At 39.2% G+C, this 21243-nt stretch overlaps 1 protein-coding gene across 1 annotated transcript in view; it reads left to right on the plus strand.

Moving 5' to 3' along the window:
• Window positions 1-63: 63 nt before the first annotated feature.
• LOC129364358 (otogelin-like) overlaps window positions 64-21243 on the plus strand; it is a 53614-nt gene continuing 32434 nt past the window's right edge. Inside the window, 18 exon segments of the mRNA XM_055036935.1 lie at window positions 64-1818; window positions 3243-3344; window positions 4262-4403; window positions 5234-5368; window positions 5443-5651; window positions 6051-6181; window positions 6300-6406; window positions 7423-7532; window positions 9525-9650; window positions 9751-9859; window positions 10959-11005; window positions 11857-12002; window positions 13219-13351; window positions 14528-14709; window positions 16528-16669; window positions 17751-17963; window positions 18053-18218; window positions 20888-20962. Coding sequence (XP_054892910.1) covers window positions 69-1818; window positions 3243-3344; window positions 4262-4403; window positions 5234-5368; window positions 5443-5651; window positions 6051-6181; window positions 6300-6406; window positions 7423-7532; window positions 9525-9650; window positions 9751-9859; window positions 10959-11005; window positions 11857-12002; window positions 13219-13351; window positions 14528-14709; window positions 16528-16669; window positions 17751-17963; window positions 18053-18218; window positions 20888-20962 — 4025 coding nt within the window. The 5' untranslated portion in view covers window positions 64-68.

Consider the following 21243-nt stretch of genomic DNA (forward strand, 5'->3'; position numbering starts at 1 on the left):
CTACACAGTTTAACCAGTCAGACTTTAGCCCAGTGCCACACACTCAGCAAAGGTTCGCAACAGCATCAATGAACCAAACACCTGACCCAGTCCAATCCCAACCTAAACCAACGACCAATCAGTCCCAAGACATTAAACAAGCCAGTCAATCAGGACACAGCACACAGAATATCAATCACTCATCAAGCAGCACAGTTTCAGCTGGTCTATCCTCAACAACAACTCGAGTCAGCCCAGAACCGCCGTTCAAACAACAGTCAACAGCAATATCAACCAACCAAGCAACAGAGACAACTCAGTCAGGCAAAACCCAAACCAATCTATCTTCACATTTCCAATCTCAAACAACCAGCCAGTCAACAATAAGTACTGGACTGACCAGTCAATCATCAGGCATAGCAACAGAAACTAGTAAATCAACAAAAAGTACAACTTTGTCTGCTGACACCTCAACCAAGATTGTGAAAATCAGCCAAACACAGATCAACGTCGTGCATTCAACCCAAAAACCAACAACCACAGAATCTACCAGTCAATCAACTACAGAAGCATCAAGCCATTCAGACGCCAGCCCAGTAACAAAGACCAAACAACAGTTAACAGCAACATCAACTAGCCAAACAACAGAGACAACTCAGTCAGACGAAACCCAAGCTGATCTAGTTTCACGTATCCAATCTCAAACAACCAGCCAGTCAACAGTAAATATGGGGCTGACCAGTCAATCATCAGGCATAGCAACAGAAATAAATAAATCAACAAGCAGCGCAGCTAAGACTGTGAAAACCAGCAAATCAGATGTCAACGTCATGCCATTCACCCAAAAGCCATCGACCACAACATCTATCAGACAATCAACTATAGAACCATCTAGCCCACCATCAACTACCAAAGTGACTTCCAAACCAATCAGTCCCATCTCAAAGACACAAAACAACAAATCAGCAACTTCCAGAGAACCAGAAAACCAGTTGTCAACCAACATTGCAACGGCCAATAAGGAAATAAGACCTACTAGACCAACGCCAAGCATCACCTCATCAGAAAACCAGTCCCTAAATAGACTAACACAAACCACTCAGTCTTCAACCACATTGGCAATGTCCAAATCATCTGGAAGTCTAGAACCAACCAAACCAACAGATCCCGAACAGTCCCAATTACAATACACTCCTACCGCACCAGTTCAACCTGCAAGAAAGACAAAACACCCCATCCAACAAGTAAAGAGTACAACATCAGCCAGAAAGTCATCCGAAAAACAAATAAATGCTAAAGCACCATCCAGAAAATCTTCATCTAAAAAGACAGGATCAAACCATTCACCAATAATCACAGCAAAATCTGGACAATCACTGGAAGGAACAGACCCCTTGAGCCAATCACCAGTCAGTAGATCACCTCCCAGGATCTCATATCCAGATGGCAGCACAACAAAATCAGTTCAGCTGTCATCCAGCCGAACATCACCGAGTCCCTCGGCTACTTCATCACAACCAATGAGTCAGTCTGATCTCACGACATTTTCTAACCAATCTCCAGCTACTTCAGCTCCAGCTGATCAGTCAGTGACAACTTCAGTGGCTTTAGCATACACATCTCACAACCGGAGGTCGAATAATCAAACTCTGGTGAAGTTGGTAAACTCAGACCAGTCACTGAATGGGTCTTTACTGCGAAACCAATTGGCAACTGGTTCAACAACGGCAGGAAACCCAATCAGGGGCTCCTTTTCACCAGATGATCGGCCGGTTAATGACTCGCAGCTCACCAGGCAGGCAAAAGAGACTCTAAAGTCTTCGAAACGCAGAATACCAGGTGAGGTTTAAAAGAAAGAATGATTGAATATTTCTAAAGTGCCTGAACTGAACCAGTTTCGCTGGTTTTCTTCAGACATTTGATCATTTATCAGGTGTCTTTGATGCCAAATATGTTTATTAAATATTTATTAAAACCATCTAACATAACTCTGAGACAACATATGAGACAAATAATCTGTGAAAAAATCTATATCCTCCACCGTCTCCCTGCCTTCTAAAGAAATGCAGAAGGCAGGGACCCAAAAACAAGGACCAGGATATTACCGCTGTCAGTCAATCTGGTGTATGCGTTGCTAAATGTGCTAATAGTAGAGAAACAAGTCATTGTTATGAAGAAACCACTTATGTGCCATCACTGGTGGCCATGTTAACTAGCATTAGCATTCATGACAGGGTCTGCTCCCAGAGAGGAAGGTGGAGGGGAAGGCAGATGAGCAGCGCTGCATGGAGCATGATCAATAGTGCTAAGACCCTCCTCCTTTCTCTGATTGGTTGTTTCTAACCAATCAGAGCTTGATTTTTGTCATAGATTATCTGTTTCATACTGTCAGGACAAGACAGTTTCAAAGAAATATAGAAAAGTAATAAGTAGTTGTTTCCAACTTTTGTGGAAAATACAGATTGACTCATAAAGTTACATCAAGCGGTTTTCCATATTTAGATTTTCAAACCAAAACAACTCCCAATGACCTCCTACTATTTACTATTTATGTAAGTTTTTTACAGCCGAGTATAAACATAAAGTTACTTAGAGCATGTAAAAAGTCTCTCAGATTGGTTTGAGTTGATGTGTAGCCAATTTGGAAGGACCGTCATGGCTCCCATTTTGCCTCAAAGGCAGAAATGGATGTCATCTCTTTTTATGACAAATGACACTGCCCCTGCTGGTGATCAGATAGAATGCAAGAGAAATGCAGTTCCTTCAGTTCTCTTCATTTTGTTTTACTTTTTTCTTATTCTCCTTTAAAAAATTTTCAAAATTTTTTGAATACAGATGTTTATTGCCATTGATATAATCAAACTGTGGCCAGTTTTATGGTTTGTGATGAAGGTCCATTTTAATGTTTTGTTTCTGTGAAGACTTTTTATTATTATTTAAAGACTCTCTGGTGTCGATGAACAATTTATCAAGCTTGTGCAATCTCCACTGTCCCTTTTACCAACATGTGCTTTTGTGCATGATGCGCTTGACTGGCCAGAGAAACCTAAAGCCCACCTAGCAGCTGCCATTAATGCAAGTTGAGGGAACCAACGTTGGTGGTCAATTTAAGCAAATTATTAAAATAGGTAATCTGTTACCGCCACAGCACACATATAGCTGAATCTAGAATGCTGAAATAAATGAAGGAGAAATAGTCCTTTTTAAATGTTTCAGTTCCAACTGGCTGCCTGGTAATTACTGGTTTTACTGGTTTCTCTCAGGGGAGCCGTGTGAGCATCCCTGCCTTAATGGAGGACAGTGCTATTTGTCTGAGTCATGTGACTGCAGCTTGTTTCAGGCCACTGGACACAGATGTCAGACAGGTAACTTCACAAAATGACTCCAAATTCACATAAATTCATCTTAAAACAGAAAATTAGTCAGTTTGCTTTGTCTTTTCTCCGTTTCATAGCAAATACTCACATAAATCCCTCAGTTTAAACTCATAAATTTAGCATATTTTCACTTTTTCAGTTTTATGATATTATCAAAATGTCATCTGCAAAAGTGATTTTTCTCACTGCTTTGCTCGTGGGACTTTGTCTTTAAAAATATGTGGTAATATTAACGTTGAAACAAAATATTTATTTTTGCTTTGTTTTTAACATCAAGAAGAAAGTAGATATGTTTACAATAAAAAATGCAATAATTAACACAAACAAGAATTAGTTGCACAAAAAATTATTTACAAACTTAGCATCGATGCATAAGCCACACATTTATTTATTTTTTTATCAGAATTTAGCTCAGTTAAAGAATCTTATAAATGGATATTAACTCTACTTATTTCTATGGCATTAAATTTTCTACATTAAAATTGCACAATATGGGATATTCCAATAGGACAATAATCAAAAACACAAACATTTTCTAGAATTGATGCTAATGCTAACCTTTAGCATCCAGAATGTCCTGACAACACAGCAAAAACTGAATCTTGCCAAGTATATCTTGCCAAATATCTTAATACACTAGAAATCAGACAAAACTAACTTACAAGTAACTTTTTAGCACAATATTGGAGCTTGCTTTAAGTAAATAATCCTTTAAGGTTTAAGGTCCTTTAAGGCAGACATACATGAATGATTAGTTATTGATCTATTTGTGTTCAGCAGCCATCAAAATGCTTTGATTAATCTGCTACCATTTTTCATTCTGGCAAATGCATCGTGATCATGTTGTTTTAATGATTGGAAACATTTCAACAGATATTTTCTTTTTTTTTTCGTTGCTTGCCCAGTTCCAAATCTCGGGTTTGAGAGGGAGATGACCTGCAGGACGTGGGGTCAGTACAACTTTGAGACCTTTGACGGTCTCTACTTCCACTTCCCTGGCCGATGCACATACACGCTGCGGGACTGCGAGGAAACCACCCAGGCCAGTTGTTGTCCAGGTTGGCTCACACTAAACAAATCCTCACAACTTTGACAAGCTCAGAAGTTTCTCTATTTACCCTCTTAGTATCAATCCCAGCCTAAGGAAAGTTTGTTCTTAAGTTCATTCAGAGGAGAATTAGAGTCAATTACCTTTAAATACTGCAATTTCCCAGAATGCCTTGAAGTACCTGAAACAGACCAGGGCTTTGTTTCCATGAAAAGGCAGGAGATACTTTATCTCTGCCTGGAAAAACCAGAACACACATTTTGATTACTGATTGATTTTTTTTTTCAATCAGAATTTTATCACAACGGAGAACATGAAGGCAAAACTTTAGATTCTATTTTCTTCCAGGTAAACAAACCAATGCTTTTCAAAGACGGACATAAAATTACAGACCGCTTAAAAGTTAAGTTTAATCTTAAAACGGTGGATTTTTCAAAATCCTTCAAATTTGTTTTAGTTTCTACACGTTACATTTTGCTGGAAACTAAATATTTAGCTTCCTAACTAAATGTTTTGTTTTGAGCTAAATCTTCAGTTTGAAGTTGAATATTTAGCTTGTAAACTAAATGTTTAGCTTGGTACCTAAATGTTTAGTTAGTCATTGCATGTTGTCAGGGGATCTTGTGCTCAGTCATGTAAAAAACAGAAAATTAAGTTTGGTTTTACAGTGAATATTTCAATGGCTTTGTGCACAATACTGCTTACTACTGCTGTTTAAAGGAGCAATAGGACGGTGTTTAGGTTTTTAAATAATGCTTGCAGCAGCATCGCAGTAGTTTCTAAAGCCAACCTGACAGCATTTATGTGATGAGACTTTTATGTCCCTGGATCTGGATTTGCAGGTCCATAATGACCCAAACTGCGGCTCGGCTCCCTACACCTGCCAGCGGTCCGTTAGCCTCTTCCTGCCGTGGGATGGCGAGATACGACTCTACGCCACCAGCGTTACCTTCAAAGGTCAAAGGTTAGAGACCTAATAATGCTTACAGTCCGTGTGCCTCACTTTACGTCTTTATATATGAAAATCTCTCTGTTTAGTCTGCAGCTTCCTCATCATATCCATGAGCTGCAGCTAGAGCAGATTTCCCAGTATGTGCTGGTGACGCAGCAGCAGGGCTTCACGCTGGCCTGGGAGGGGCGGAGCGGATCGGTCTACATTAAACTCAGCCCGGAGTTCGTGGGCCGAACCTGCGGCCTGTGTGGAAACTTCAACGCAGACATTCAGGACGACCTTAAGACGAGCTACGGTAAATAAAAACTTAAAGGTGACCAATTATGTTTTCTTGAAGCGGTTAGGATAGATTCAATCATTCTTAGGTAATGAAATTTTAGTCTAATTTTGGGCATCTTGTCACCTGAAATATCAATAAGCTGCTGTTTACCACGCCCCCAACTCAATGTTTACACTCGCATGTGAAAATGGTTGCAAACAGATGCTCAATTGAGGTTGAGTTGGGGTCGTGGTCAGCAGCAGCTTATTTTGATTTAAAGTGACAGAAGCTCTAAATTAGACTAAAATTTTATCGTCTAAGAACAACTTTGTTCAAAATTACAGACCCATCCTAACCTGTTTAAGGAAACATAATAGGTCACTTTTAACTTACTGCTACAAAGAATGGCTGAGTGAGTGTTTTCCTGCCTCTCAGGTGTGCTGACTCCAGACGTAGAGATGTTTGGGAACAGCTGGATGGAGATGGAGCCCCACCAGGACCCATGTCCCCATGTTCCCTCTGCGTTCCCGTCGCCCTGCACTGGTGTTGATACTCAAATCCTTCTGGTGAGACAGGAAAACAAGGAAGAATAATTCCCACATCCAACCCTGAAACAAAGTAAAGCCTGACGTATTTTACAGTTTCGTCTGGAGAAGTTTTCTGTTTGGTTTGTTTTGGCTGCAGAAAGTGGAGGAAGTTTGTGCGGCGCTGCTGGACCCGCCTTTCCAGAGCTGCCATGACTTTGTGAGTCCGCTGTCCTACATGGCCAGCTGCTCCAACGACCTCTGCATGTAAGAACAACTGATTGCAATCTCTACTCTTGATAGAGGTCCAGTTATTTTATCCTCCAGGAAACACAAGACTTTGACTATACCACAAGTGTCCAATATTTTTGTCACAAGGGCCAAAATCCCCAAGAAAGATAAGGAAAACCAAAATGCAGATTTTTTTTGGTTTTTGTTTTACCAGTTTGATCATTTTTAAATACAAATTAAAATTTTAAATACAAATTAAAATTTAACAATGGAGCATTTTTCTGTAAATTCTGAGAAATGAAAAGAAAATTTCTGTCATTTTAACATCAAAATAACTTAAAATAAATTAAAAGTATCTTTTCAGCAAGATATCAGAGCTTGTTTTAAGAAATAGGTAAATAATTTCTCAATATTGATAAAACGTTCTAGTTCCACTAGCATATTATTTCACTTATGCCAATTTCCCCATGTTACAAGTAAAATAATCCACCAGTGGAACTAACAATTTTGAAATTTAAAAATTTAAAAATGAAGAATTTCTAACATAAATCAAGCTCCTACATCTTGCTGAAAGGTTACTTACAAGTTAGTGTTTTTCTTATTTCAAGTGTACAAAGATATTTGCACTAAAAAGTGGACCAAAATTGTATGGTAGGGTTTTATATTTTCGCAGTTTGGTGTTGGAATAGATAAAATTGGTCAATACGGAGCATCTGAAATGGTTTCACTTCTTTAAAAAATATGTGGATTACACTTAAATTTCATTTTTTCAATTTTACTATGACATTTTTTAACTTTTTGCTGTTTTCTATAAGCATCCAACCCAGGGAATGCCTGTTTGTGTTATATTTACACCCATTTGTGTGTTTTTGAAATGCATTCAGCCCCGGGAATCTACCCCACAAACTCAGTGATTTGTCTTTTTGTTTACGGCAGCGCAGACTTTGGGTTGCTATTTTGAGTCGGATCAGCCCAGTGAACCGGGGTTGTGTAACCACACCTCTCCTGGCTCCGCTCGAACAGTCCTTTTCTGTCTTTTCACTCTGTTGAAGGTCGGATCCCAGTGGCGATGTGGTATGCCAGGTGTTCAGCGAATACGCTCGAGCCTGCGCCCATGCTGACCACCCACTGCACAACTGGAGGCAGCGCGTTCCTCAGTGTGGTACGCTTTCACTCACATTTAGTCAAGAAACAACAAAACTCTGCTAATTATGCTCTCAAGTGCAGCTTTGTAGCTAGCAAGATTTGACTTTCTGTCAAAATTACCAACCATCTGGGGCTGAAGCATGTGGTTGCCAAGTATAGCTTTTATTTAGTTGATTTCACATTAAAATGGTCACAAGACGCTCTGCGGTCAGCTGCACAAATAGACAAGAATGCAAACCAAACTTCTCATTTTATTTTTATAACTTTTGATGAGGAAAGACACGCAGTGGTGATAGTGGGCAGCCATCAGTGTAATCACGGATTTGAAACGAATACATTTTACAATGTTCATATAGTTTATAAATAAATATGATAACAGATCAAATCCTGCATTATAAAGAAGGTTCACATCTGACCATCAGTAATGGCGACAATAATGTGACACACTGAAATATTATCCGAATTTCAAAATTCTAATAGATTTTTTTTATTTTGTTACTATTGCACAGCTAAATTCAATTGCCATAACAACACTGCTATGAATCAACATGGCTAGAAAAGATTCTAATGAGAGTAGGCACATTACACAAATAGAGTAGTAGAGGAATGATAGACATCTGGTGTTGACATTTTGGTATGGGGGCCCCAAAATTTTAATCTCTCTAGGGCCCCAAAATGGCTTCTGCTGGCCCTGGGAATATGGGCGTTAAGGTTTATCACATTAATAAACTGACTATAAATGTCAGTTCATTATTATTGAATTGACAACGATAATAAGAGCGATTTACTATTACTTTTTTGTGGGTAGCTTTGGTTATTATGGCTGTGACTGCATGACACAACAATCATAGCTCAATAAATATTACTCTTGCGAAAATATGTAATATGCTTAATTCGGACACCAGTCATATACACAGAACTGTGATTTATATCACTAAACTGCACACAGTAACTGCATTTAATCCTGTTTTAAATTTATTAATGTTCTCAATAAAAAAAAACTGTGGGGCAAATTGTAAAATTAAAATGCTGAGGATATGGACATAGTGGGGGGAAGTAAAGGGATTAAATGTTATTAATTGGAATTTATTGTGACAACGTAAATCAAAATCAATATCAACCCCTATCTAGTAGTGATTTAGAAACATCTTATATCCCAATGAGGGCTTTTGTATGTTTTGTTTTTTTTTTTACCACCGATTCCGAATCCAAGTCGATTTTGATTATCCAAAACTTAAAAAAAGTACATAAAAAATAAGGGATAAGAAAAAGATCCACAAAGTAACTTATTTTTTTTATCCACCGTATTTATCATTTAGCAGGACACTGAGTCTGCGTGCATGAAATAAAAATGATTATTTTGGTTTCGGTTGTTAAAAACTTCCCATTGCTTCCCAACCGCCATTTAAAAGGGAACGATCGCTAGCATGTTTGCGCATGCGTGTTTACATCCTCTCTGCTCTACCACAGTGATGGTCGCGAAGATCGCGCGACCATCACTGCTCGCTGTAACGGCAGTTTTTTGGCTGTTTTATTGCTTAAATCTCCAATAAACCAGAAAACGTTTCTAGATTTGTGACTAGTCTTTTTTAATACAGTCGTTTGAGGGTTCGGAAATGTCGCTAAATTCGGCTAAGACGTAGCTAAGTTAGCAGCTGTGCTCCCACTTCAAGCCAATGCCGTATTTTGCTACACTTTTACGGCAGTCACTGCTGCAAAGTGCTGCGCATGTGATCTTTCCAGAGTCTGACTCCTTTCCACCACACAAAGGTCGATACTAGCTGTTGTTATTCTTATTGGGGTTTAATATAATTATATATATCAAACTGATTCCTGATCCGGATGTACGCCTCGATGTGACCACGATTTCCGATCACGTGATCGGATCGGGACATCGCTAGTTCTTAATGCCCTGCAGGTATTTTTTTTTTAAAGAAAAACACTTAGAGTCAGACCATTTGTGACTGTTTCAAGTAAAAATGTTTTAAAACTCTTTTTCTGTGACCAGTGAAGCAGTGTCCTCTGGGGCTGCAGTACAGGGAATGCATCAGCTGCTGCCCACAGACATGCAACCTGGAGCGGACTTGCATAGACAGCAAGCTGGCCTGCTTAGATGGATGCTACTGTCCTGAAGGTAAACTGTTGTATGTATTATTCAATGCAAGTTTTTCCGATGAATGTTTTTACAGTCACTTTTTATGTTTTTTTAATTCCCAAGTTTTCTGTGTCCCCAGGTCTGATTTATGAGGAAGGGAGTTGCGTGGCCCCGGTTGACTGTCCCTGTGAATACCATGGCATGTTTTATCCCTCTGGACAAACTCTGCAGGAAGAATGCAACAACTGGTGCGCATCAAATAACTTCTCCCTGCTGATTTGGTTTAAATAGTTCGGTTTTTACTGTTTCAAAGAATTTGTAAATCCTTTAACAACATTAGTTTCAATGTTGGACGATATGCCTAAAAAAACGTGTCACCATATTAGGGTTTCATATCAGTCCATACACTGCAAAAACATCAAATCTTACCCAGTATTTTTGGTCTAGTTTCTGGTGCAAATATCTTAGTACACTTGAAATAAGACAAAAGTATCTTAGAAGTAGCTTTTCAGCAACATAAAGGAGCTTGTTTTAAGTCAATAATTACTTAATATTGATGAAAAAGTTCTAGTTCTTCTGGCTGTTTCACTTATAATATGGGAAAAATGTCTTGTTACAGGTGAAAACTTATTTTATATAAATATTAAGGAATTAATGACTTAAACTCATATCTTGATGAAAAGTTACTTGTAACTTAGTTTGTCTTATTTCAAGTGTTCAAAAATATTTGCACTAAAAATTTGACAAAAACAATAGAAGGTAAGATTTTGTTTTTTGCAGAATATTGATAGTTATTGATTAGTTTTTTGTTTTAAATATCCAAAACGTTCCTGTTTTATCCACAGTTTTACTTCCAGACCGTAAACTGCTACTCAGCAGGTTGTTGCCAGGTAACCAGAAGTCACTCGCAATTTGTTGCTAGGTTACCAAAGAGTGAGTGAATGAGTTCAGCCGAGCTCAGCTGGCTTAGAGGTTGAGCAACTAAAGCCAGAAAACATGTGATCCAAGAAAAAAATAAATTAGTTCATTTGTTATAAGTTATCAAATTAAGTTTATTCAAGTAGATGTATTAAATTTGTTAAGTTAAAAAAAGTAAATGAATTCAATTTGACAAACTTAATTTGATTATATTTAACAAATAAGTCAATGTTTAAGTTGTACATTTTTATCTATGGGTTTAATTGTTTTATTCCTGCAAACAGAATCTGCTCTTTTGCTAACAGCTGCATTCGGTCCCTTTAATCTGCTGGGATCTGACCGCCTGTGTGTCCAGTTTCTGTCAGTAATCCTGCCATTAGCTCAGCCTTTCATGCAGCCACCTGTGGATTTCTCTGCTCTCTGTTGCAGCACATGTGTGGGTGGCGTGTGGAACTGCACCGACCACATCTGCCCAGGTTTATGCTTTTCCTCCAACTGCATGCAATAATGATTTTAAAAAAAATAATAAACGTCTTAACTGATTTTCATAGTTTGTAAATGCTTTACAGTAAGGCTGCAGCTAACAATCATTTTAGAGTCGAATATTCTTTTGATTATTCTGACGATTAATTGATTAAATTCAAATCATATAATTTTAGCAAGTATTTTTGATCTAGTTTCTAATGCAAATATCTTATTACACTTGACATAAGACTAAACAGACTTCAAAATAACTTTTCAACAAGATATAGGAGTGCGTTTTAAGAAAATAATTCCTTAGTATTGATTAAAAAGTACTGGTTCCTCTGCCAGATTATGTAACTTATAACTAGTTTTCTTTCGTCAAGGGAATTACTTTCTTAAAATAAACTCACATTGCTGAAAAATTACTTGTAAGTTAGTTTGGTTTTATTTCAAGTGTACTGAGATATTTGGGTTCTATTTTACAATAATTCTCTTCTTATAAATGCTAATAAGTATGTTAGTAATTAATCTCTAAGCATTTCACTGTGAAGGGGGAGAAGGAGGCAAAATCTGACAGTGTCTTGCCAAATAATGTATATTTTATTTAGAGTTGTTGCACTGACAACTCTAAATATGCTAAAATAGGTATTTTAGCATATAGCCTCTTTCTCAACCATACTTAATGGATAATAAACAGTTATTAATGATTTAAAAAGTGCTCCTATATGAATTCTAAGAACTTTTTATTAGTCATCCATCAGGAGAGTCTTACTGTCTATTTGCACCAGAAACTAGACAAAAATACTTAGTAAGATGTTGCATATGTTTTGCATAAGTTGAAAAATATGTTGCTTTTTTTCAGGGGAATGCTCGGTTACAGGCGATATGTACTTCCGGTCGTTTGACGGGAGGATCTTCACCTTCCCTGCGACATGTCAGTACGTCCTCGCCAAAAGTCGCAACTCAGGAAAATTCGCCATCACCATTCAGAACGCCCCCTGCGGAGCCGTGAGTCACTCCTAACCTGATATTTCTTTTGCTGTGTCTCCTGTTGGCTCAGGTTTCAATTTGTCCATAATGTAGATCATATCAGAATTTAAGTGCTCAATAATCCCGGCTGAGTCGAGGGTTTTGACTGCGACTGCGGGAGTAGATAATGAGCAAGAAAAGTGACAAAAGACGGAGGGTTTCTTCTCCTATCTCTCTGCTGGGAAACCCAGCAGAGGGAGAGGGAGAGGTGAGATATAAGATGTCCCAGTCATCAGAGCAGAGACCTCTAACAGCCAACAGGATTAGCTTATCTGGCCCGACTGACAGAGCCGTGGGAGACGGAGAGGCAGCAGCTCTGGACAGAGAGAAGCTTATGCAGGAGAAGCAGGAGGTGAATGATGGGAAGGGAAGGTAAAAGTGGGGAGGGAAGAGGTGGGCGCTAAAACCTCTCGGCTGTGGAGCCACTTTTGAAAGAAACGATTCATCTGTAAACATCAGAGTGAAGCAGCTTTTATCATTTAAATCAGCAGATTTTACATGAAAGGTGACCCGTTATGTTTCCTTAAACATGTTAGGAAAGGTTTATTTGCTATACAGAACATTTTTATTTAAAATATTTCATGTAATTATTCTTAAATAATGATTTTAGTCTGCTCAGTTCTATCTATGTTGAGAATGAGCCGTTCTAGGAGTGCTTGTCACTTTAAATCCAAATTTAAATGAAAATGGCTATAAACAGATACATACATCTGTGAGAAGCACTAGTAGAGCATCCTGCCCAACCAACAAGAATGCAGCAAGTGGTTTCTGGATGGTAGGTCAACACCAAAACACTGGTCTTTTCCAGCAGCCATTGTACAGCGCAGTAAGCATTAAAACCAGCTGACCAAACATGCTGGGTTGGTAGGTGACTAAGGTTATTTATAAATTAGCTTTGTCTGATTTCAAGCGCACTAAGATAGTTGGACCAGAAACTAGACCGAAAATTATTGCAAACGCCACAGTTTGCATGGACCCGATTCCAACAGCCGCAACCTGGATTTCTGTTTTATTCCAGAAGAAAAGAGTATTTATTGTTGGTAAATGTGTCAGTTTTCTATTAAAGATCCATACCCACACCATCTCCTTTTGTAGGACAGAGTTTTTCATCCTGACTACTTTTGTATTTTTGCTTTCTTTGTGTCTCCTGAATCTTCTTCTGTTTGGGAAAACGTCAATCTTGTCTCGATTGCAGAATCTAGACGGGGCCTGCATCCAATCAGTTAACCTGATCATTGACGAGGATCCAAGGACTGAGATCACACTGAGTCACGTCGGCGAGGTCTTCATCGCCGGCCAGTACCGAGTCTCGCTGCCCTATTCTGACGGTACTGTCCCTCGTCTTTCATCGCAGTCCGCCATTGTCTCGTCCAGGACTCTTTCAGCACTCATACGAGAGGCAGATTGAATGACAGCTGTGCTATTGAGGAAATATTTTCCCAATGCAGAGGTGTTCAGTTCCTGCATTGTGTGCAGAAAATGCCGTCCCCTCTGAGTGTTGCTCTCATCTTGGTAGTCAAATCAATGCTCTTTTGTCTGATTTATGTGAAACTGTGTGATACTTGATACGTCAATGAAAACATCAACTTTTATACTTTATGTTCTCGATAACATCCTCTGTCTGAGTAACCAAAAATTATAACTCCATTAGATTAATAAAAATAGATTTTTTTAATTTCATCAAATAAATACAAGAATAAATGACATATTGAAATTACAAAACGAATCGAGTTCAATACAGTTAAAGGAAACTCAGATTATTATTTTACTCAGGATGGAAAGATTTTTCCATGTAGTGAAGCTCAGAGAGTTACACTGCAAAACACAAAATCTTATGTTTGGTCTAGTTTCTGGTGCAACTATTTTAGTAAAACAGTACTAACTTAAATATAGCTTTTCAGCAAGATATTTTAAGTCAATAATTCCTTAATATTGATGAAAAAGTACAACCTTAGTTCCATAGGCAGATTATATTACTTATACGAAGAGAAAAATGTCTTATGTACTTACAACAAGTTGCTATATCTTTCTGAAAATGTACTTTTAAGTTAGTTTTGTCTTATTTCAAGTATACCAAGATTTTTGCACTTGAGACAAGACAAAAAATGCTTGGTAGGATTTTGTTTTTGCAGTGTAGCTTCTGATTTCAGTTGCCTGTAAGTCGGCAACAGTGGCATGATTACTGACCGCTCCAAAAGCAGGGCATTCTGGGTAAATACAAATGGTTCACAGTTTTTAGCCAAAAACAAAAGAGAAATCCTAAATTTTTTTTTACGTTTCATCATAGCGTTCAGTGTCTCCTTCAGAAGTTTTTGTCTCCAGCGCCACCACAGGTGAGGAGGGGAACAGGTTTGTAAATTAGATTGAATTGTTCGATGATGTGAAAGAACTGCCACAGCTGAAAATGTAATAAATGTTGCAGTTTTGTTTTGTAACTGAACTGAGTCTACCGGACTGTGAGGTCTGGAAACAGCCTTGATGTCCTCGTTCTTCTTCTCCCACAGACATCGTCCACATCCAGGAACTGTCGTCCATGTTCCTCCAGGTGAGGACGGCGTTCGGCCTGCATCTGCAGTACAGCTGGACGGAGTTTCGTCTCTACCTGCAGGCCGACGAGACGTGGAAAGACGACACGGTGGGGCTGTGCGGCACCTTCAACGGCAACACTCAAGATGACTTCCTGTAAGTGTGTGACGGCTGCCCTTTGACCCCTCTTGCGCCCTCTGCTGACCTTTCCCTCCTCCCCTTTCGACGATTAAGAGCGATGGAGCGCACACTCCTGTTTCAGGTGACAGGAGGGAGGTGAAGTGCTCTTCCCCTCTGTAATGCACACGAGTCGGCATCAAAAGACGCGCTCTCTGATCAGCTCTTTTAGGCCGACCAGATTAGCGCCCGACTGGGCACGCCGCTCCAACAAGGAATTTACTGTTAGTGGAAAAGGGGCTCCACTGTGCCGACCATAATGTGCCGGATGTTGTCTGACAGCTTTAAGTGGATATACATCACCGCTGATGGCTGAAGTGGCAGTCATAGGGAAACTGCAGCCATCCCTTTACATTAAATAGCTGTTTAATGTACCTGCCTTTTCGATGCATTTTGAAGTGCAATGGTTTGAATTGGTTTTTTTTATTATTATTAATTATTACCAAGATATGTAGAATAACAAACATTGTAAAGTGTCGATTTAATTTTATTGTGCTGGTACGTGGTTGTGAAGATGGTTTCATTAGCATAAGGAAATCATGACTTATATGGCCGAATTAGTTGTTTTTGTTGCCACCTGCCTCTGCTAATCTCATTTTAAACAGAAAAATGCCATGAATTATGGGAAAATGGGACGTAGTGTTGCTAGTATCACTGTCGTATGGCTGACATCAGAAAAGGGTCAGAACTTTTAACACAGACGTCAAATTTTATTCAGCTGAAAGTTTATAAAACTGCTTAGTAGATTTGATCAGTAACAATATATATTGCGATAAACACTTAATCAATATCTATAGAAAATACATATGATAGAATATTCAATATATAGAATTGGAACTCCGATATAGAACCGCTTGGCATTCTGGGACATGTAGGCAGAGGAAAGGCTTTAATACTTTACTAATATTTTAATTTTACTGTAATATTACTTTATTTATTTATTACACAAATTTATATTTTATTTATGTAATACATTTCTTTTCTGGGACCTGGAATGACAATAATAAATCCTTCAATCCTTTAATACTTTAGTTCAGTTAGTTTGGTGGCAACAACTAACTCTGTTATTCTTTGGTTACCTAGCAACTCATTCACTCTTTGGTTACCTAGCAACTCATTCACTCTTTGGTTACCTAGCAACTCATTCACTCTTTGGTTACCTAGCAACTCATTCACTCTTTGGTTACCGAGCAACAACTTGCTGAGGAACTGGCGCTGCAGCAGTTTAATGTTTCATCACTGATTCTTAACTGCCTGAAAATTTAAACAATGGGATGGAATGAACACTGGATACAACAGGAAACAATCTGGCAGTATTTCAGATATATAAATCAAAAAAATAATCAATAATTATCAGAATCCACTGATTAGAAATACCGATGTTGTGGTGCATTTTTTTATTATCCAGCCCTGGCACTATGTTCAGGGGAAGCTAAATGCTAAATATTTTCAAAGTTAGCAAAAATACTAATGCGCTAAATGGGAACTGCACTGCAAAAACACAAATTCTTACCCATTATTTTTTGTCAAGTTTTTAGTTTAAATATCTTGGTGCACTTTAAAAAAAATAAATAACTTATAAGTAAGTTTTCAAAAAGATACAGGAGGTTTTATAAAATTAATAATTCCTTGCTACTGGTTCCACTGGTAGATTTTTATACTTGTAACATGAAAAAATGTCAGAAGTGAAATAATTTCCCAGTGGAACTGGGATGTTGTTTTTTTAAATCAATATAAATCAATATTATGCTGTGAAGATCCCAGATGATTGTTTTAATGTCTGATGATGCTCCATGATGAGGCTGTGATTTCCTGCAGATCTCCATCAGGAATGATTGAGAGCACCCCTCACCTGTTTGGAAATGCCTGGAAGGTGTCGTCAGCCTGTTCCCTCAGCCTGAGCACGCCGCCGCTCGACCCCTGTGACACCCACCAACAGGCCGGTTCGTTTCTCTAATTCATGTTTCTGTCGACCAAACAGGTTAATCGTGCTAAATATCTGATTCTGTTCCAGCTTTGACCCATTTTTAGGGGATACTTACATTTCCCATCAGAGGTTTTGCTGATTTTCTTAAAACATTGTTGTGATGGAATTTGTACCATTTTAAAATGCAATATAATTTCACACAAGTTGTTCTGGGTCTTCCAACAAACTGAAATGCAGGAACTTATCTAATACTCTGGGATGAAATAAAATGCAGTTAGTTTGTGTTTATATCTATTTATTGATTGTGCGCCCCTGAAATGTCGCCCTGGGTAACTGCCTGTATGCCTCATATCTTAAACCAGCTCTAATCAGAGTCATTTCTTTTCAGAAAAGTTAATCTGTAAAAGGATAAACATTGGTGATTTGAGTCTGTTGTCATGGAAATTAAACACTGAGTGAAGTTTAGTAAAGCTAGCTGTGATAAGCTAGTGTTGCTAAAACTGTGTGTATTTGCATTTAACCTCAAGCTCCCTACTTCAACTCTGAGACTAACTAAAGGCGCCCAACATTTTTAAATCAAGCGAATTTTATAATAGACTCCGGTTTAAACTCTTTTGTGATTTCACTGGATTATTTAGTATTATCTGCAAAACTTACACAAATGTATGATTTAACGAAGTGCTCAACTTTCCTCATTTTACCTTTTGTTGTTTTTTATAAAATTACTACTTTGTTCTCATATTATTTTTACTATATTCCCGTAATAAAAATTTAGAAATTTTAGTTTGTTCCTGATTTTCCATCATAGAGATGACCTGAATTCAAGGTCCAGAAAAGTAGAAGTTGTCAAACAAGATGGCCGCCCTGGGCGTGCTGACATCACTCTGCGCAAGGAGAGGATTGGTGGGGAAAAAAAATCCAGATTTTTCAAAACTTAAATCTTCGAAAACTACAACTTTATGTATTGAGTTACATACTGTAATAATTCAACAACGTTTCCAGATCTGAACCTTAAAACTCGATACTGGAAAGTTTAAAAACGGGAAATGTAGTGATGTGATGAAGACCTCGTTCCTGTGTTTCCCCCCGGCGCTCAGTGAGCTACGCCTCGGAGATGTGTGACATCCTGAACCAGGATCTGTTCGCCGCCTGTCATGAGTACCTCAGCCCAACTTCGTTCCACCTGCAGTGCCGCGCAGACACCTGCAGGTGTGGCACGCCCTGCCTCTGCTCCGCCCTGGCTCACTACGCGCGGCACTGCCGCAGGTTCTCCATCGTCGTCGACTTCCGAGCGCACATATCGGACTGTGGTGAGGATCCAGGGAAAAGATCATTCATTTCTGCTTTTCTTACTTTCACAATAAAACTAACTTTATTATGAAACTTGGTCCTGTCCCAGCTGTCACCTGTCCTGCCACCATGCAGTATGGCACCTGTGTGTCGGCCTGCCAGCGGCGCTGCTCCTCCCTGGCCGCCCCGCAGCACTGCGGGGGCGACTGCGAGGAGGGCTGCGTCTGCCCCCAGGGCTCCTTCTACAACCACCGGACACACACCTGTGTGCACAGGTAAGGCCGTCAGGTCTGCTCAGTTCTCCAGAATGAGAGAACTTGACTCTTCCAGTAGCCTTTGCTTATAGAGGTAAAACCATCGGACCGAACTTTCTGCTGGAGTTCTGCTCGGGTTGCTAGGTAACGGGCTGGGCTTAGCTGGGGTTGCTAGGTAACGGGCTGGGCTTAGCTGGGGTTGCTAGGTAACGGGCTGGGCTTAGCTGGGGTTGCTAGGTAACGGGCTGGGCTTAGCTGGGGTTGCTAGGTAACGGGCTGGGCTTAGCTGGGGTTGCTAGGTAGCGGGCTGGGCTTAGCTGGGGTTGCTAGGTAGCGGGCTGGGCTTAGCTGGGGTTGCTAGGTAACGGGCTGGGCTTAGCTGGGGTTGCTAGGTAACGGGCTGGGCTTAGCTGGGGTTGCTAGGTAGCGGGCTGGGCTTAGCTGGGGTTGCTAGGTAACGGGCTGGGCTTAGCTGGGGTTGCTAGGTAACGGGCTGGGCTTAGCTGGGGTTGCTAGGTAGCGGGCTGGGCTTAGCTGGGGTTGCTAGGTAGCGGGCTGGGCTTAGCTGGGGTTGCTAGGTAACGGGCTGGGCTTAGCTGGGGTTGCTAGGTAACGGGCTGGGCTTAGCTGGGGTTGCTAGGTAACGGGCTGGGCTTAGCTGGGGTTGCTAGGTAACGGGCTGGGCTTAGCTGGGGTTGCTAGGTAACGGGCTGGGCTTAGCTGGGGTTGCTAGGTAGCGGACTGGGCTTAGCTCGGGTTGCTAGGTAGCGGGCTGGGCTTAGCTGGGGTTGCTAGGTAGCGGGCTGGGCTTAGCTGGGGTTGCTAGGTAACGGCGGAGTGCCTGTGGAATGTGACTCAGCGATTGTGAGGTTTTTGAAATGGCTCCAAAAACATGAACTTGTTTTTTTTTTTAAAAAACAAGTTCAAAATTCAGTGTTTTTTTACATATTCCATCTGCATTAGACATAAAAATAAGATTTCTTGTTTTTGCAGTGTATTTATTCAGTTTTAGCTTTTCCTGCAGTTCCTACAGTCATTACAGTCACTTGTCTGTCTAATAGTGTACTACGATATTTTTATTTGGTGTGAGTTAGTATTTTTGTTGTTTGACTTGGTCTATATGCCTTTCTGATCTGTTTTGCTGAAAAATTGTCTGGGTGTCGACTGAGGAGTTTGAACCTCCGCCTTCGTGTTGGCTGCTGGAGCAGCTCCAGCGTTTTCCATGCAGACGGCTGCTGAGCTGGAAGCTCTCCACCAAACAAACCGTCTCAGAGTGATATTTGTATCTGCTCTGGATCTGGGGTCAGCCCTTAAGTGGAAAGCCTTGTTGAGCGCGAGGACCCCCATAATTGAGCCCTGGCTTTCAGCGCGCTCCGCCCTGGAAAACTTGCAGCCTAATTCCTCTTAAATGTCCCGGGTTTTTACATCCCACTGCAGCGCAGTGCCTTACTTAGCATGTGATAGAGTTACACCCAGGAATCCACCCTGAAACCCCCTTTTCATTCCCGCTCGGGCCGGGACGACACAGATATCTGATAACCAGTGAGAAAGAGTTTGTAGTACAGAGGCTGATTTGACTTTAAACTGGATACATTTTAACTTAATGTATGGTTTACATTACGTTAAACTGTAACATTACGTTTATTAGTTTCTTTTTTATGGAGGTTTTCTCATTGATCAAACATTTCCTGATTCTAAGCCCTCTTCACTTACAGTTAATGGTTTGTTTAGGGAAACATAAACTCACTATAACATAACTCTTCACACATTTAGGTAGACTCATCGTGTCGGTAGCAGATTTTTTTTTATGCAATTCTTGTTTTACTATAGTATTAGGGGCATAGTAGGAACCATAAGAAACAAAAAAGTAAAATTAAGAGAGTACAGTCATAAAATTACAAGAATTATTTAAAAATCCTTGTAATTATTTAAACATTTATTTTGGACCTAATGCTCTGTTGGTTTTTCTTGTATTATTATGTTTTTTTTTTTTTGTTCTATTTTCCAGAATTTGCTTAAAGCTACAAATTCCTACAAGTTGCTTTTATTACTTTCTTTATTTTTCCACTTCAAAAAATGCTAAATCTTACCAAGTATTTTTAGTCTTTAGGAATATTTAGTAATATTTTATTACACTTGAAATAAGACTAACCTAATTTAAAAGTAACTTTTCAGCAAAACATAAGAGTTTGTTTTAAGTAAATAATTGCTTAGTGTTAATAAAAAAATGCAGATTCCTCAGGAACTATTTGTCTTGTCACAAGTGAAATAATCTGCTAGTGAAACTAATAAATTTGAATCAATATTAATTATTGACTTAAAACAAACTTACATTTTGTTGAAAAGTTTTTGTTTTAAGTGTACTACGATATTTGCAATAAAAATTATAAAAAGATATTCAGAAGGATTTGGTGTTTTTTTTTTGCAGTGGAGAAGCAAAAAACACCAACTTGTGTTATTTTATCATGTGAAGCATATTAAACTAGAATATATGAAACTGAATCTGATTCTGTGTGAACAACTGGAGCCTTTTAATTATATTCAAACTGGACCTGTAAGTTTTGTGAGGTGGGTCAGGAGAACAATTTGAGTGATATTGCTGAACTGGAACTCACTGAGGTGAAATAATGAGCTTTTATTCCATGTTTTTAGTGTTTTTGTTGTCGTAACGTCTTCCTGTTCCTCCTCAGGTCCGAGTGTCCCTGCAGTTTCCTCGGAGCCGACTACGAACCCGGAGACGTGATCTTGACATCAGCAGGTGTTCAGTAAGATCTTCTCTAATGTTTCTTTCTCACAAGATGCTTCAGGTTTTTATTGTCTTCAGTCAAACCACAAAATGAGAATAATTCTGGATTAAGACAATCTGGAAAAGATTTAAGATTGAGAGAATTAAACAGAATAAAAACAAAACAATGATTTCCAGGCTGTAGATCCATCAAACATCCGTCCTTTGTTTGCTTAATTTATCAGTTAGTTTATGTATTAACTGTGTAAACTTTTTTATATATTAAATAAAATCAGTTCATTTAAATTTTGGTGCTTTAGC

The sequence above is a fragment of the Poeciliopsis prolifica genome, unplaced genomic scaffold (assembly GCF_027474105.1).
Source record: "Poeciliopsis prolifica strain line A6 unplaced genomic scaffold, Auburn_PproV2 SCAFFOLD011, whole genome shotgun sequence".
NCBI classification, from domain to species: domain Eukaryota; kingdom Metazoa; phylum Chordata; class Actinopteri; order Cyprinodontiformes; family Poeciliidae; genus Poeciliopsis; species Poeciliopsis prolifica.